This window comes from Aythya fuligula, chromosome 15 (genome assembly GCF_009819795.1).
Source record: "Aythya fuligula isolate bAytFul2 chromosome 15, bAytFul2.pri, whole genome shotgun sequence".
NCBI lineage: Eukaryota > Metazoa > Chordata > Aves > Anseriformes > Anatidae > Aythya > Aythya fuligula.
Window position 1 is genome coordinate 3,067,222 of NC_045573.1, and position 14,251 is coordinate 3,081,472.

Here is a 14,251-nt window from a genome sequence, read left to right on the forward strand (position 1 = left end):
ACACATCCAGACCTGACGGGCTGAAATTTTGCCTTGGGATGAGTAAGCAGCGATGCCAGCAGCAATTTCTGTACTAAAAACCCCGCTTTTGGCCCCAAACACTGACCTGCTGTGGGACACACCACAAACCCCGTGCCCTTTGCCAAGCCCCACGCTTCCCCCATCTGTTTGACCCCAAAGGGCCGCGAGGCTCCCACTGCCCCCCCACTGCACCCCCCCACTTCTCCAGGACATCCCGGGGGGCTCAGAGCCCCCTGTCCCCCTCCCCAACCCCAATGTCCCCCCCACACGACCCCAGGGGACCCAACCCCACCTCCCCCCCACCCCGGGGGGCTGCAGGCGGTGCCGTTCTCCTCCATCCCCCTCCTATCTCCATTCTCCCCCCCCTTTTTTTTTTTTTTTTTCTTCTTGCTTCACCGGGGCGAAGTCCAGCGAGCCTCCAGCTCCGGCCACCCCCCCTCGGCAACCGGACACAAGCCGGGAACCCCCCGAGACGAAGGCACCGAGCTCGGTGGGTGCTCCCCCAAGGCTTTATTTTTTTTTTTTGGGGGGGACACAACGGGCACGGCCCCGCTCCCTCCTTGCCTTTCCCCCCCCCATCTCCGCGGCGTCCTCTGGGCCCTGTAGTCCTCTTGGTGGCGGACTACACTTCCCAGCACCGCCACCGTGTGCTGGTGGTGCTGGTGGGGAAGGAAAAAAAAAAAGGGGAAAAAAGACGAGCCCCGTCTTCCCCCCCCCCCCCCGTCCAGCCCCGTCCAGCCCCGGTCATGGCCCTACGGGACGGCCCCGGGGGCGAGCGGGGCCCCGCGGGTGGGCGGCGGGGAACGGGGTCGCGGTGGTGGCCGAGGGATTGCTGCAGAGGGCTGGAAGGCCTGGACTACGGGCAGGTACCGGGATAAAAGCCATAGGGGGGGGTTATATGGGGTGCCCCCAAGCCATCCCGGCTCGCTTCGCCGCGCTGCACCCGCTGCGGGGGCCGGGGGGATCATGGCAAGGGGGGTGGGATGGTGCCGCGCGAGGTTTGGGTGTTGTGGGGGTTGTGGGGTATGGTGATGGAGGGTTTGGGGTCGTTCTGGGATCTATGGGGTCGGGAAGGTGGCTGCTGGTGGCTGCCATGCTGCCGTTGTGGTGGTGCTGCCAACGCTGCTCTGTGTGAGGAAGGTGATGGTGAAGGTTTTGGGGCTGCTGGAGATCACATCCCTGCCCTGTGTCCCCCCGTGAGCAGGGGTATGGGTGATAAACCCCCGGGGTTGGGGCTGCAGGTGGAGCAGATTGCTGGAAACCTGCAGGGATGCTCAGCACCACGCGTGGACGGGGCTTGAGGTGCTTCCCGTGGCCCTTCCCGGCACTAATTGCTGCTGGAGGCAGGATTTCGTGCCACATCCTTACGGCACCTAGTGGGGTGAACCCCTCCTGCTGCCACCGCCAGCCCTGTGTGGCCGCACAGCTCCCGTCCACCCCGATTTTGGGGCCTTGCAGCATCCCAGCAAGCAGCGTTTGCCACCGGGATGCGGTTATTTATGGCCTGTCAGGGAGGAGGGGGCAAAGTCGGATGTTCTGTGCTCGTTACCTGCTCGTCTCGGCGGCTTGCAGAGACAGCTCATCCTAATGGGCTCCCCTTTCATCCCGAAAAGCACACGCCAGGCACAGGCCAATCTGCTTCCCGCTGGCAGCGGCGAATTTGGTCGTTGAGGAGGAGAAAAGGAGGTGAGCTGCGATGTTAACGATGTTGCCAGCCGGGAGTTAGTAGGTCAAGAAGCTTTTGTTCAGCCCGTGCTGGCGCTGTGTGAAACAAGAGGAAAGAAGCTGTCCTGGTCCTGGGCTTTGCCATTGAAGCAGGACTGGACAGTTCGGCCCCGGAGGCTCTCTCAGTGCCCAGGTTACCTCCTGATCTGAAAGGACGAGGTCTGATGGTGAAGGGCTGCATGGGGGTGACAGGAGGAATAGGGACAGAGGGTGAGGAGAGGCCTTAGGGGCTCTCCCCTTGGCTCAGCGCTCTCCCCGGGGGCAGTCGGTGGTGGTCGACGTGCTGGGGGCAAACCCATGCAAGGCTCGCCGTGCCTGCCCGTAAAATTCAACCTTTGCTCTCGCCCTTCGTCCTCTGGGCGGTCGTTTGGCCATGAGGGGACAGCAGGCCGAGCAGCCCCTCTCCGTGACTGCTGTCACCGCTCCGTTTCCTTGGAAGGAGCCCACGGGAGCTTTTCTCCTGGACAGGAGAGGTCAGGCCGCTGCATTTTCCAGCCCTTCCCGTCCCCTGGCATCGCAGGACTCGCAAACACAGCTGTGTTTGGGAAGCAGAATCCTTCCACGTCTCAATGTTGTCTTGGTGTTGATTCAAGTGAGGGAAAGGCTCGGGCCGGGCTGCTATTTTGTCTTTTGTTTTCAAAGTTTTTGGAGGAAAAAAAAAAAAAAAAAAAAAAAAAAAGGCGCTGGCTGTTTTTCATCCACATACCACTGCAAGGAGAGGGGGAGGGATGGGGAAGCAGCGTGGCTTGCTGCACATAAAAACAGCGACAGGGAGCTGTCCTGGGAAAAAAATGAGTGGAGATAAAAGGAAATAGGGGGAAAAACAGAAAGGAGGGAAGGAGGAAAACCAGGAAGGTTTAAGGGTTTTCTTTTGTTGTTGTTACATAACAGAGGAAAGTTTTTTGCAGCTAATGATGCAAATGCATCTGTGCACACTGTGCAGCGGGTTGGCATCGGTCTTGTGTAATGGAAAACGAGTTGGAGGCTGCACGGTGCAGGGCTCGGGGTGTCTGTCCTCTCTCCCCAGGAGCAAGGAGGCCGTGAAGCAGTGCCCCCTTCCCTGTGGCTCAGAAACATGTAGGGTTTCCCTGTAGTGCTGGTGCCCATCCTCACAGCAGCAGGTCCTCACAGCGCCCGGGTCCTTTTGGGCACCGCTGCAGACACGGGGCTCCCTGAGGCGTGTGGGGAGCCAGTTTTGGGGGAGCCCCCACCCCTCTTTTTGGCTTTGCACCCTGAGCTTTGCAAGATTTTACGATGCATTGCTTGGGGACATTGAAAGATTGATCCTTTCCTGCAGGGTGTTTGGTTTGGGACGAAGACACCCCCTTTGGGTATGAGGCTCGGTGCCCCCGCAGGCACCCCCCGACCCCAATAACTGCCTCTCTCCCCCCAGGTGGATGTTACAGCCATGGCGCAGCTCTTCGGCTACGTGGACATGACCGACTCCGGCTTCATTGCAGCCATCCTCTCCATCGCCTTCAACCCCTTCTTCTGGAACGTGGTAAGAGCCGCTTGCACACGGGCCACACCAGGGGATGGACCCCCTTTGGACTGCGCTGAGTAGCCCCCTGCCTCTTCCAAACACCCCTAAATCATCTCTCCTGCAGGAGCCCTGTCATCCTCCCCACTGGTGGTGGTGTTTATTGCTCTGGGAACACAAGGCCAGAGGAGAAACCACCTCTGGGGAGGTCTGCTGGGCTGGGTGGGGAGAGCTGTGCCCAGGTCGCAGGCACTCGAAGTGGGTGAGCAGGGAGCTGTGCTGTCTCCTGGGGGCAGCAGTGGCTGTGACCGAAGTGGCAGAGGACAGGAAGGTAGGAGCCAGCGCAGGATGCAGAAGGGATGAGGAACTGAGCTCAGGAGAGGGGATAGAGCAGGCAAACCCATCCTTCAGCCACCTCCTGCTGCACCTCCTGCCCCAGCAGCCGGGCACGGGTCACCCCCCACACTGGGGATGCGCTGGGCGCGTCTCCTGCTGCTTCTCCTCAAAGTTCATTGGCAGGCGGTTGTGTGGATGCAGGAAACAAAACCAGCCAAAAAAGTTAACCTGAATAAATCCCTTCTCCATCATGCTGTGAACTCTGGCAAAGAACTGCAGAGGTGGCAGCGAGCCAGCCCGAAGCGTGGGTAGGGTACCTGGGCACAGGTGATGCTCGCTGCCTCTGTGGGTTGCAGCTGGGCACCATACAGCTTCAGGAGCTGATGCTGGAAGAGCTTTCTGTGCCCTTTATCACCTCCCTGCAAGAGCAGCGAGCACCAACACTGCTGTGCGAGCACTGCAGAGCCAAGGCGCCAGCTGGGGAGCCCAGGACGAGGAGCACGAGTTCCCACAGCATCCTCTGCAGCGCAGCTGAGGGCTGGGGACGAAGCCTTCTCCCCGCAAGCACTCATGGAAACGGGATGGCAGCGCAGCCAAGATTCCAGAAGCCGCCTGCCAAAGCTCCCCGCAGCGCTTCTCACCCCGGGGAAGTCTCCTTAAAAAGGCCTTGTTTTTTTCCAGAGGGGGAGGACTCGGCTCTCTCCGAGCGCGGGGGCTCTTGAGATCGTCTCACGCTGGGCTTTGGAAAAGCGAGGCTCTCCGAGCCGTGAGTCACTGTGGAAACCTCTGTCGGAGTTCTTTGTTGCAGCCTCCCTAATTTTTCATGCAACTCGTTATTAAAAAGTCTCACGGTGTCTGAAATGCGAGCTGGAATATGCCACGTTATTTCAGCTGCGGAGTCATCGCTCAGCATAAAGCAGCAATGAACAAGAAGATTCGGGATGTGGTCTCCGGGGGAAGAGACGGGCTCCAGCGAGAAGCAGCATAAAAGGGAAAGAAAAAAAAAAGTCCTTTATTGGCGTCTGCTGCTCTGCCTGCGAGTCGCGGGATGCCTGCAGCTTGGGAAATAGCGCTGCTTTTTGGATCAAGAGTTTGGCTGCTGTTAAAGGACGGGGAAGGCTGATGTAACAGCAGGAAGTTCATTGCTGTGGCTTGCTGCCGTCCCCTCCGAGCGTCTGAAGAGCATTGCCGTTGGCGGCAGGTGGCACTGCAAGCAAATCGTGCGGGGAGCAGAAGGCATCTCTGCATGGGTTTGCAGCCAGCAACCCGAGCGGGCGTGCTGGTGGGAAGCTCTGGGGAGGCGAGCGTGGCGCTGGAGGTTTCTCAGCTGCAGAGGGCCAGGTGCCTCGCGCAGTCCATGTGCCTCCATCCACACGCTTGTGCTCCCGGCATCTCTCTGACGTTTTCAGGCCCTTCCAGGCTCTGGCTCGCACCAGGCACTGCTCGGAGGCTGTTGCAGGGGTGCTGGGGGACCTGCAGCCCTGTGCAAGCCCCTGCTGTCGGGTGCAACTTAGCAGCAGTGGCTCCAGCCATCCCTGAATTTTCCCTAGCCTGTCTGTCTGGTTACCGTCCCCTGCCTGCACGGAGCCAGCAGCTCTTCTTTCTTTCTCTGCATCCCTGCACAGGCTCCCTTCGTCTTTTTTTCTTTGAGTTCCTTCCCAGCAGCTGAGCTCGTCTCTGCATCTGAATGACTTCGTCTGGGCTTGCAAGAGCCTCAGTGCAAAGAAGGGTTTCTGGGCAGTGCCAGGCACCCTCTGCTCTCAGTGCTTACTAAGCAATGTGGGGCCCTGGTCAAAACACCTCCTGTGCGTGAAATTCCCAATTTGGGTAGAAATCGGGTGGGGACGCACTGATTTAGTTCAGCGTCTTCATTCCCTCTTTCTCCTGAACTCCGGCCAGGTCTGCCTCTTGCAAAGCTTGGCGCCGGGTTGTCCTTGCTGCGCAGAGCCTCTGAATAAATATGTGGTGGGGAAACCCTGCCTCGGCGGGGGCTCGGGCACTGCACAGGCACCTCAGGGCCTCGGGGCAGCGAGCGCTGGCTGCCCTGCTCTCAGCGGTCACGGGGAGTTTGTCCTGCTAAGCAGCCTGCGTGTTTCTTTTGGACAAAACTGCAGTGTTTGGAGACGAAGCAAGAGCTACGGAGGCTGTGGAGCAGCGTGGCTTCAGAGAAAACCCGAGTGCTCGTCGAGTCGAGTGCTGTACTTCGCTTAAGAGAAGCAGTTTAGAGGAGCAGAGCCGAAGAGGAGCAGCCTGCAGGACTCGAGCTGGGCTGGGCTGATGCTCCTTCATTCCACAAGGGGGAAAAGTCCCCCCAAAAAGACCACAGGGCTCCCAGTTCCTACCCTCTTCCCTGCATGCACGTGCTGGGGGTACCATGAATGTCCCCCTGCGGTCTCCTGCTGCACCTCCCCACCAAAACCCAGCCCTCACACCCCCTCTTCTCCTTCCTGAAGTCAGTGCCAATTAAAACCCAGCTCATCCCTGGGTGGCCCCCAGCTTATGCTATCCACGGCACAGCTTGGACGCGTTCCTGCACTATTCACCTCTTTTTTTTCCTCTCCTCCTCATGCTGCCTCTTGCTTTCCCACCCGCTGGGGCTGTTACAAAAGGAGCTGCTGGGTGCCACGCTCCCACGTGAGCCAGGGTGCCCACGAGGCCCCAAAAAGCAGCAGCGGAGCCGTTCCAGGAGGAAAGTTGCTCGAGCTGCCCGAGGATGTTGAGAGCAACCAGGAGACCTGAGCCCCGGTGGGGCTGTTGAGGGGCACCTGGCGAGGAGGAGGCGTGTGGCTGGAGCCGTGCCATAAAACTGTAATGAGGTCGGGGAGGCAGAAACTTCAATAAATCCCATCTGTGTTTGGAAAGCCGCGGGACGATGGGCAAAATTTCCCTTCCGTTGGTAACTAAGGAAGATATTAAATAACAGCTCCTCGGGGACAAACATTTCCAAGCCAGGAGAGGCAGATAACCTGCGTGCTGGAGGCTTGAAAGAGCTCTCCGAGCCTTGGCATATGGGGAGTTTCTAGAAAGCTGGGTGGTTTCTGGTGCTGTCTCAACAGCAAGCAGGCAAGTGGCAGAGCTGGGAGCCAAGGTGGCTGACGTCCACCTCCACGCAAACAGGTTGAAGCAGGGAGCACATCCATCAGCGATCCTGCTCCGGATTTGAGCCTCTTAAAAGTTTTTTTGGCTGGCGTCACAGCCTGATTTAGACACGGCACATCTTCAGCTGCTGCGCAGGAGCGTGCTCGTCTCCTCACCCCTGGTGACCCCCTCGAAATACCCGTGCATGGCGCAGGAATCCGCGGGGCGAAACCTCAGGTGTCAAGGCTGGGAATGGGATTAGCATAATTTAGCATGATTTATAAAGAAAATAGAGCCCATCAGGCAAATGTGATTTTATTCTTCAAGGTTGCAGGTTTTCCTGTTCAGGGTAACAAGATCTCTGTTCTAGAATTTCTGTCAAGTGCTTAAACTGCATGAGGTTTTGATTAAAGAAGCAGTTGCACAGGGACCTGAACTGACAACGCCTGGCTCCTGATGGATGTGTATCTCTTGGTTCGTTTATTTTTAATTTCCCTTCCTTTTCTCCTTCTTTGGAGACTGGAGAGAGCTGCCAAGTGGATAAGAAGCGCTTGAGTGGGGCGGAGGGGGGAGTTTGCAGACGCCAGCAGCCCAATCTCACCGCCCTCTGACCGCTTCTCGCTAAATTCGGAGGAAGGTGCCTGCCTAAAAACCTCCCCCCGCTGCCGGGAACTGTCAGGATTGAGACCTCCGGGTGCAGACCTGGCAAACCTTCTGGGGGCAGGAGAAAAATGCCTTCTGCTGAGGGATTTCGGCAGCTCTCGCTGCTTGTCTTGCAGAAGGGGGGAGACTGAGAGGTGGCTTGATTGCGGCGCGTTTAGTACCTGGCTGGGGGAAGAAAATTGCAGCATAAGAAATGGCTGGAAGCCAGCATCTGGGTGAGGGTTGGGGGGGCTGCTGGTGGAGGGGGGCCCTGCACGCAGCTCGAGCATTCGGTGCAGGGCGGGTGGCTGGGGTTTGAAGGATTGGGTAGATGAGCAAGCTGGAGCGGGTGATTTAATGCTCTCTTCGGGCCCGCAAATTCTGCAAATCTGCAAGAGTTTCGTGATCTCCCTGAAAAAAAAAAACCCTCTGCCTGCGTGCAGCTGTGGGTAAGAGCAGGAAAACAGCCCTCAGACGTCTTCTGGAAAGCGCTTTCAGATCCCATCATTGCAGCCGTGGCACAGTGACAATGGTTATCTGCGTAGAGCAGATGCCAGATCAATAGCGGGGCTTCGAGCCACGCTGCAAGGCAATTGACTGCAGCAAGCGGCTCTTTGCTGGGGTAGAGCTGGGCTCACGACGAGGCTCAGCTTCATTCTTACATCTCCGGTCTTAAAATGTCACCACCAGCCCTGTTCCCTTTCATCCTTTGTGCGGGGAGAGAATCCACATTATTCATAATTGGGCTCTCTACCAGGCGGCAATAGCCGTTTTCATTGCCTACAATGCCTGAGAAACAGCGAGGATTTGCTTTTTTTCTTTTTTTTTTCCCCCTCAAACAGCATTTAGTGGCAATTTTGTTCCGAGTGACTTGGTAACACTGCCCACTCGGGTGGTGATAGCTTCGGAGCGATGCTGTAATCGCGTTGGGATCGATTCCCCCGGCCGTTCTCGTAACGAACGCCCCGGGACTCGTCCTGCTGCGAGTCCCCTGTCCTCTGCCCCGTAACTCTGCACCTGCCTGGCTGATAAATTTAGCCTTTGCAGTGTGTCAGCACCGCTGTGAGCCACGTAACAGGCGCCCAAACTGGGTCACATCCTCCAGCCTGCCGGCTGGAGCGCCACAATTAGGAGCTGTGTTACCTGGCGGGGGAGCCGCGTCCTGCATCCCAGCACTGCTTCCCTCTCCCCTTCAGCCTCCCAGCCAGGTTTTTTAACCTCATTCCTCCTCAAAAAGCCGTGCAGTGTCTTTATTATATCCTCGCAGGCTGAGCTGCCTGCTGCAGAGGGGAATCGTGGAGCCCAGCCACTCGAGCAGCCACTGTGCACCGGTACCAGCCCATGCTTGGGCACCTGAACCATTTCCACGCAGGAATTTAGGATTCTCCTTGGGTACACGATGCCCGCTCAGCATTTCTCTGAACTGACGTCAGGATCTTGCCTCTCACCTCATAGTTTCTTGTGAATCGTGGCCAAAGTGGCCCAGGAAGCAACCTCCTTTTTTTAGCTTTTGCCACATGCTTCTCTAGGAACCCAGGGGTTGTTGCGCATTCCGGACTTCTCTTGTTTAGCATTTTAAAAATAAACTGCGGGATGCTGGCAGCCCTGCTGGAGTAAGTCAGCACACGCACAAAAGATGAAAAAATACATTGAAGCTGAGATTCCCAAGTCATTGTGCGGCAGAGGATTATTTATAGACCCTCGGAGCTGGGAGAGGCCTTTCCTCTCGGCCCCTCCATCCCTATCCTGCATACTGCAGCAAGACACGCTCTCCCATCACCACCTACATCCCACGGGAAAAGGGAAAAAAGAAAGTGGTGGTGGTTTTATCTACCCAGCCCAGAAGGCAGCGAGGCCTCCAGGGCAGCTTGGGGCTTTGCAGTTTTCGTGCCCAGTTTTGGGGTTGGGGGCTACGGAGCCCTGAGTCTGCGTCAGGACATTTTCTGTCCTTGGAAATGTGCACGGGCTTCCTTCCAGACGTGTTTCTGCCACGGTTGTAGATTGAGCTCGGTGTTTTCCGGGTATGCCTCGGGGCAGCCTGTTTAGCAGAAGCCTGTCCAATTCCCAGAAAGACAGCATCTCCCAAAATAGGCTGCTTTGATGAGGAAAGGCAGACACACTCAGTCTGCTGGGGCACGGGGGTCAGCCGGGCTTTAGGCTTCGGGTCAGCACCCCCACGAAAATGCACCCTTGTTACGTCTGGTTTTCCCCCACCCTTGCCGAACTCAGAGGGGATGCTGATCTCCAGTTGCTCCCGTGAAAGTAGGAAGTGGTGAAGTAGCTTAATAACTCATGAAGTAAAGCCCTCGTTTTCCTTTCGAACCATATTTTATCCCCCGTGGCATAAGGAGCTGGAAGTGGCACTTGGCAGAGGACTCCGACATCCCTTGTGGGTGAAACTGGGCAGCTCAGCCACAGCATCAGCTGGGCACCGGTTCCTGGTAAATATTGGGAGCCTCATCTCAGCTCAACAAATATCTGCACTCCTCCCAGTGCTGCCTGACTTGAAAATTAAGAATTTCCTTGCCAGAAAAGCTGGCTGCCCCAGGCTTTGTTAAACTTCCCCCATCTCCCAGCAAATTTTGGGGTGAGGCAGAGGAAGGCTGAGGGGAGCTCTCCATCTTCCCATGTACCACCGCAATCACGAACCTCCTCGGTGCATGACCCAGTTGTCCAGATTTAACTATATCTTGTTGTGTTGTGTTTTTTTTTTTTTTTTTCCTCCCTGAAAACCCTTTTTTGTTCCCCATTTTACTCCTCCAGAGCAGATGATTCAGTGCCGGGCTCGTTCTGCAGGTCGGGGCGTGCGAGCGGCGTCTGGCTGGCTGAAGGGCTTTCACTCGCAGTCTGCGTGGGCACATTCACTTCGGTGTGATCCTTTTTTTTGCACTTTTGGGAAGAAAAAGCAGGCTGTGAGTCTCAAGTGGGTGAAATAGAGATGGGCTTTAGCAATTTTCTCTGCATTCAGCCGTTGCGGGAAAGCCTGACCATCAGGGCTTGTAGAACACCTTCGCCGCCACCTTTGTGCGGTGGGAGGTTTGCTCATTATCTGCCTCGTGCCTCGCTTATAAAAAGGAGCTGTAATTGTGGCAGCTCCTCGCCATAAAAGCACAAAGACGTTTTCAGGGAAGGAAAAAGTCCACGCAGCTTTTATGATCGGGTATGGTACTCTGCCTGCTTTTCTCACCTCCTGCCCTTCATCCAGCATCAGCTCCTCCTGGTGCTATCTGTGACCACCTCCGGATGGAGCCTCCCCCTTGCTATAGAAATACCCCTTTTAGAAGGACCAAATTTAGCTTCCTCCACCCCATGAGTGAAGAGACAAGGGACCCAAAATCGCTCCACATGGCCCTGATGTTTCTATTCTTGCCTCATCCCCCAGAGCTGTGTTTTCAGTGGTGAGTCCACCACTAGGTGCTCAATCCATAAAGTCCCATGGGGGGGTTTGAAGTGGGAAAAAACCCTTCCATCTGTGCCTGGATTGCACTGGGAAGTTGGTTTCTTTCCAGCTCTCTGGTATCCCAGATTGGTCTTGGATTTCAGATGGCGCTGAGGTGGGAGAGCCAAAGTTTTCTACAAGGGTCCATGTGAAATAATAAAACCCTGTATGCTCATGGTGGTGAGAGGGAAGCTGCGAGGTGTGCCAAGCAATGGAAACAGCCATGGAAACATCTCTTTCACCCCCCATTGCCATGGGGAGCACGGCTACGTGTGTGTGTGAAACAGGCCTGGAGTAATCCCAGATCACAGCACCTTGGGGCACGCGTGGCTCTTCATACTAAAAACCGAATGAGCTCAGCTGAGATACAGTATTTTTAACTGCGAAGCATTCCTACTAAGTGCCCTTTCCTGTTTATTTTTACCAGGACGTTGTTTTAATGACTGCAGAGTTACTCATTTGATTCCCAAGGCTGGAGAGCAGAAATGAATTAGTTTCATTTCAAGACCGTGGCGTGCAATCATTTTTCCAGAGATGGATGTACTCGGAAGCCAAAATAAATGCATTGCCCAATTGAGGAACATTATTTTCCTGCCTGTAGCCGTCAGCAGAGACCGGCAGGAGCGCGGGTCCCTGCTGCAGCCGTGTTGCAAGGGCAAGCTGTGCGGGTGCACGGGGGTCCTGGGTCCTTTCTGGGACCTGTGCTCCAGTGCAGATGTGTGGTAAAACCACCACAGCGACTCCAACCAGGTTGGGCATGATATGTAGGGCTTAAATGTGTTGTAGCGCTGGGCTTTGAGGCTTCAAAAGAGAGGAGGAGCTCCCCTGTAGTGCACATCACTGGGCTGGGGGGCACTGATGGTTCCCTTGGCTTTTGGGTTATATGTACCTAGGGGCACGTGGGGGCAGCTGGGGCCTCCCGTAAGCACCCACAGGAGCCCCAGTTATAACAGCAGCAATCCTGAAGGGGTTGGTTATTGTATTTAATCCTTTAGCTGGTTAGTACGAACTTTATTTCACTTTATTTCACTTGATTTCACTCACACGTTGGCCTAATAAGCAGCTCCACATGCCCGGTAAGACCTGCACTGTTCCGTCTCCTCTGGAGCCTGGACAAAGTGGAAGCACAAAATTAAAATAAAATGAAATTCCATTGGGAAGAGGCTACATCCTCTTCCCAAAACATAAAAAAAAAAAAAAAAAGGCTTTCCTGGGCCAGGGCGCTGCGTGTTGTGCCGGGCGATGCGAACGTCCCCTCCCCGAGGACACGGGGACGGGAGCGCGCGGCCGCCCGCGTTACATAAAGATCGAAGTGTCCCTCGCTATTGTTGGCCCCGGGGACGCCAGCAGCATCACAAACATGCGTGTCCTCGGCGCCGTGGGAGATGTTCCCAGGGGAGGCTTAGCACGGAGCAGGGAACGTGAGACGCTCGGCCCCGGGAGGCCCGGAGGCCCTAGGCCGGAGGCTGCGCTCCACAGAGCGCGGTACCCGGAGCACCGAGTACCTCTCTTCCAGCGAAGTCTCACTCCTCTGTGAAGGGGTGTAGGGTTTCTGTGGCATTTTGTGCTCTGCCAGGCATATTTATTCTCCCCCCCCCTCCCCTCCTCCTCCCTCCCGCCCGTCAGAGCCTCTGGGAGAGCGCTGAGCGGGTACACGCTGTCCAGAAGGATGGGTGTGTTGGGAGGCCTTATTAGCAGGCTTATTCCAGGGAATTAAGCCCTAATTTCACAAAAGGGCAGCAGGAGAGCGGCTACAGCTGAGGGAGAAGCAGACCGGCTTTGTGTGCTGTGTGTAAATGGGACAAGAAGTCCTGGTCCCAGACTGCAGGTCCTGGCCGTTACGGCATCACAACCAAAAAAATAATAATCATTATGTTTCTTTACTATTTAAAACAAAAATTACAAAGTGGTTCACGAGGAAGCCAGTCATGTCTCCTCTACTGTGGCCCCCGCTCATATTGGTTTGGGGGCTTTAAAATGTTCCTGACCCTCTCCCGTTTCACCGTTTGGCTACCCTGCTTCAAAACGTGCCTCGGCGATGCCCGTCATTGTTTCTCCCTGAATTAATTGTTGCGGGTAATTGCGACCTGCCGCAGGACGCTGCCTCGCTCCATTAGAAAGAGCGGTGCTAATGAAGAACATTGGGTACCGTGTGCCGGGAGAGCAAGGCTCGACTCGCTGGGACGCGTACTCGGCGTACTGCTGTTGCCAGCCCGGGCAGAAATGGTGTTGCTGTCTCTCGTCAGTCACTGGCTAATGATTGTAATTTTTACTTGCTGAGAAACTCCGGCTATAATGGACTTCATTAACAGATACACGAGATGCTACCAGACCTGCATTAGGGGGAGAGAGGAAGAAAACAACCCCTGCGTGGAGGCAATTTTATTATTTATTTGGAGCGATGGGAGTGATCCTGAATTAGTGTCGGGTTCGACGGGGTGGGTAATGAGCTGGGCTGAGCTGGAATCCAAGCAAGCCTATTAACGAGAGCAAACTGCAAAGATGATGCCTGGGCCTGAAAACAGCAAACAGAAGAGCCCGGGCAGCACGTGGGGCTGTGTTTGTGTGCTGATGTGTTTGCATCCTGAGATGCTTCTGCTTGCAGTGGGTCACAGGGGAGAGCAAAGAGCCATGTGCAGTAGCTGACACCTCCGGGGTAGCTTTATGGAAGCGTCTTTGTAATTAATCAGGAGCTGCAAGAAATGTCGGGAGTCGTTGGGTGACCTCAATCTCCTTTTAGCTGGAACCGGGAAAGGTTTGTCTTGGTTCGGTAAAGGATATTTCTGGATGCATTTGCTGAAGTCTGTCCATTTTTATTCTGGCTAGGATAGCAGTTTTTTGATCAGGCTGGCCTTATTTACAACTGCGATCGTGCTTGAAGCTGCAGGTTTGCAGCAGTAATTGGGAGGCTTTGGAAAGCAGAGGGGAAGCTTTGTGACAAAGACAGAAGGCTTTATGCCCACATCTCAAACCCAAGGCACTGAAGTCTGCAGCGCCTTCTGAGGCACTCGCCCTGTGGATCAGCTGGGACCCAGGGCCTGATTTGGAAATCAGCAGAGTGGAGGTGCAAAAATAGAAGGGAAGTCTTAAAAAAAGAGAGACGTTTGCTGTCTTCTAACGTGGCATTTGTACCGAGCGCTCGCTGTCCGCGTGGTGCAGCACAGAGCCCGTCTTTATGTACTGGTGCCAGTTCAAACACCGTCAGTGCTATTGTTGGATCGTTTTGTTTGGACATGGGTCTTCTGGGGGGACAGCCAGGTTCAGGGCAGCGGCTGCGTGCACAGCACTTCAGGCACTTTCCCCAGCTTTGCTTATTTAGTGCTGCGTGAGCATGAGCAACAGGAAAAAAAAACATAAAAAACAAGTGAGTACAGGACGTGAGATGGGCAGAACAGTTAAACCAGCGAGGGACCGACACGCACCTTCACTTCCAGGTGGATTGGGAAGGCAATTTTTGCTCTGCTGACTGCATGAGCAAAGCCAGGGCTGTGCTGCTCGGGGAAAACGCTCCGAGCTTCAAAAATGTATGA

At 55.5% G+C, this 14,251-nt stretch overlaps 1 protein-coding gene across 5 annotated transcripts in view; it reads left to right on the top strand.

Annotated features, from left to right (window-relative positions):
• The first annotated feature begins 460 nt into the window (after nucleotides 1-460).
• Nucleotides 461-14,251, top strand: part of PEMT (phosphatidylethanolamine N-methyltransferase) — a 39,066-nt gene continuing 25,275 nt past the window's right edge. For 3 of the 5 annotated variants that reach the window (XM_032197885.1, XM_032197884.1, XM_032197886.1), the window contains exons 1-2: nucleotides 714-887; nucleotides 3,140-3,247. In XM_032197885.1, coding sequence (XP_032053776.1) covers nucleotides 768-887; nucleotides 3,140-3,247 — 228 coding nt within the window. In that variant the 5' untranslated portion in view covers nucleotides 714-767. Of the gene's footprint in view, nucleotides 512-713; nucleotides 888-3,139; nucleotides 3,248-14,251 lie in introns of those variants that run through there. The other 2 variants (XM_032197888.1, XM_032197887.1) reach the window with 2 other exon arrangements.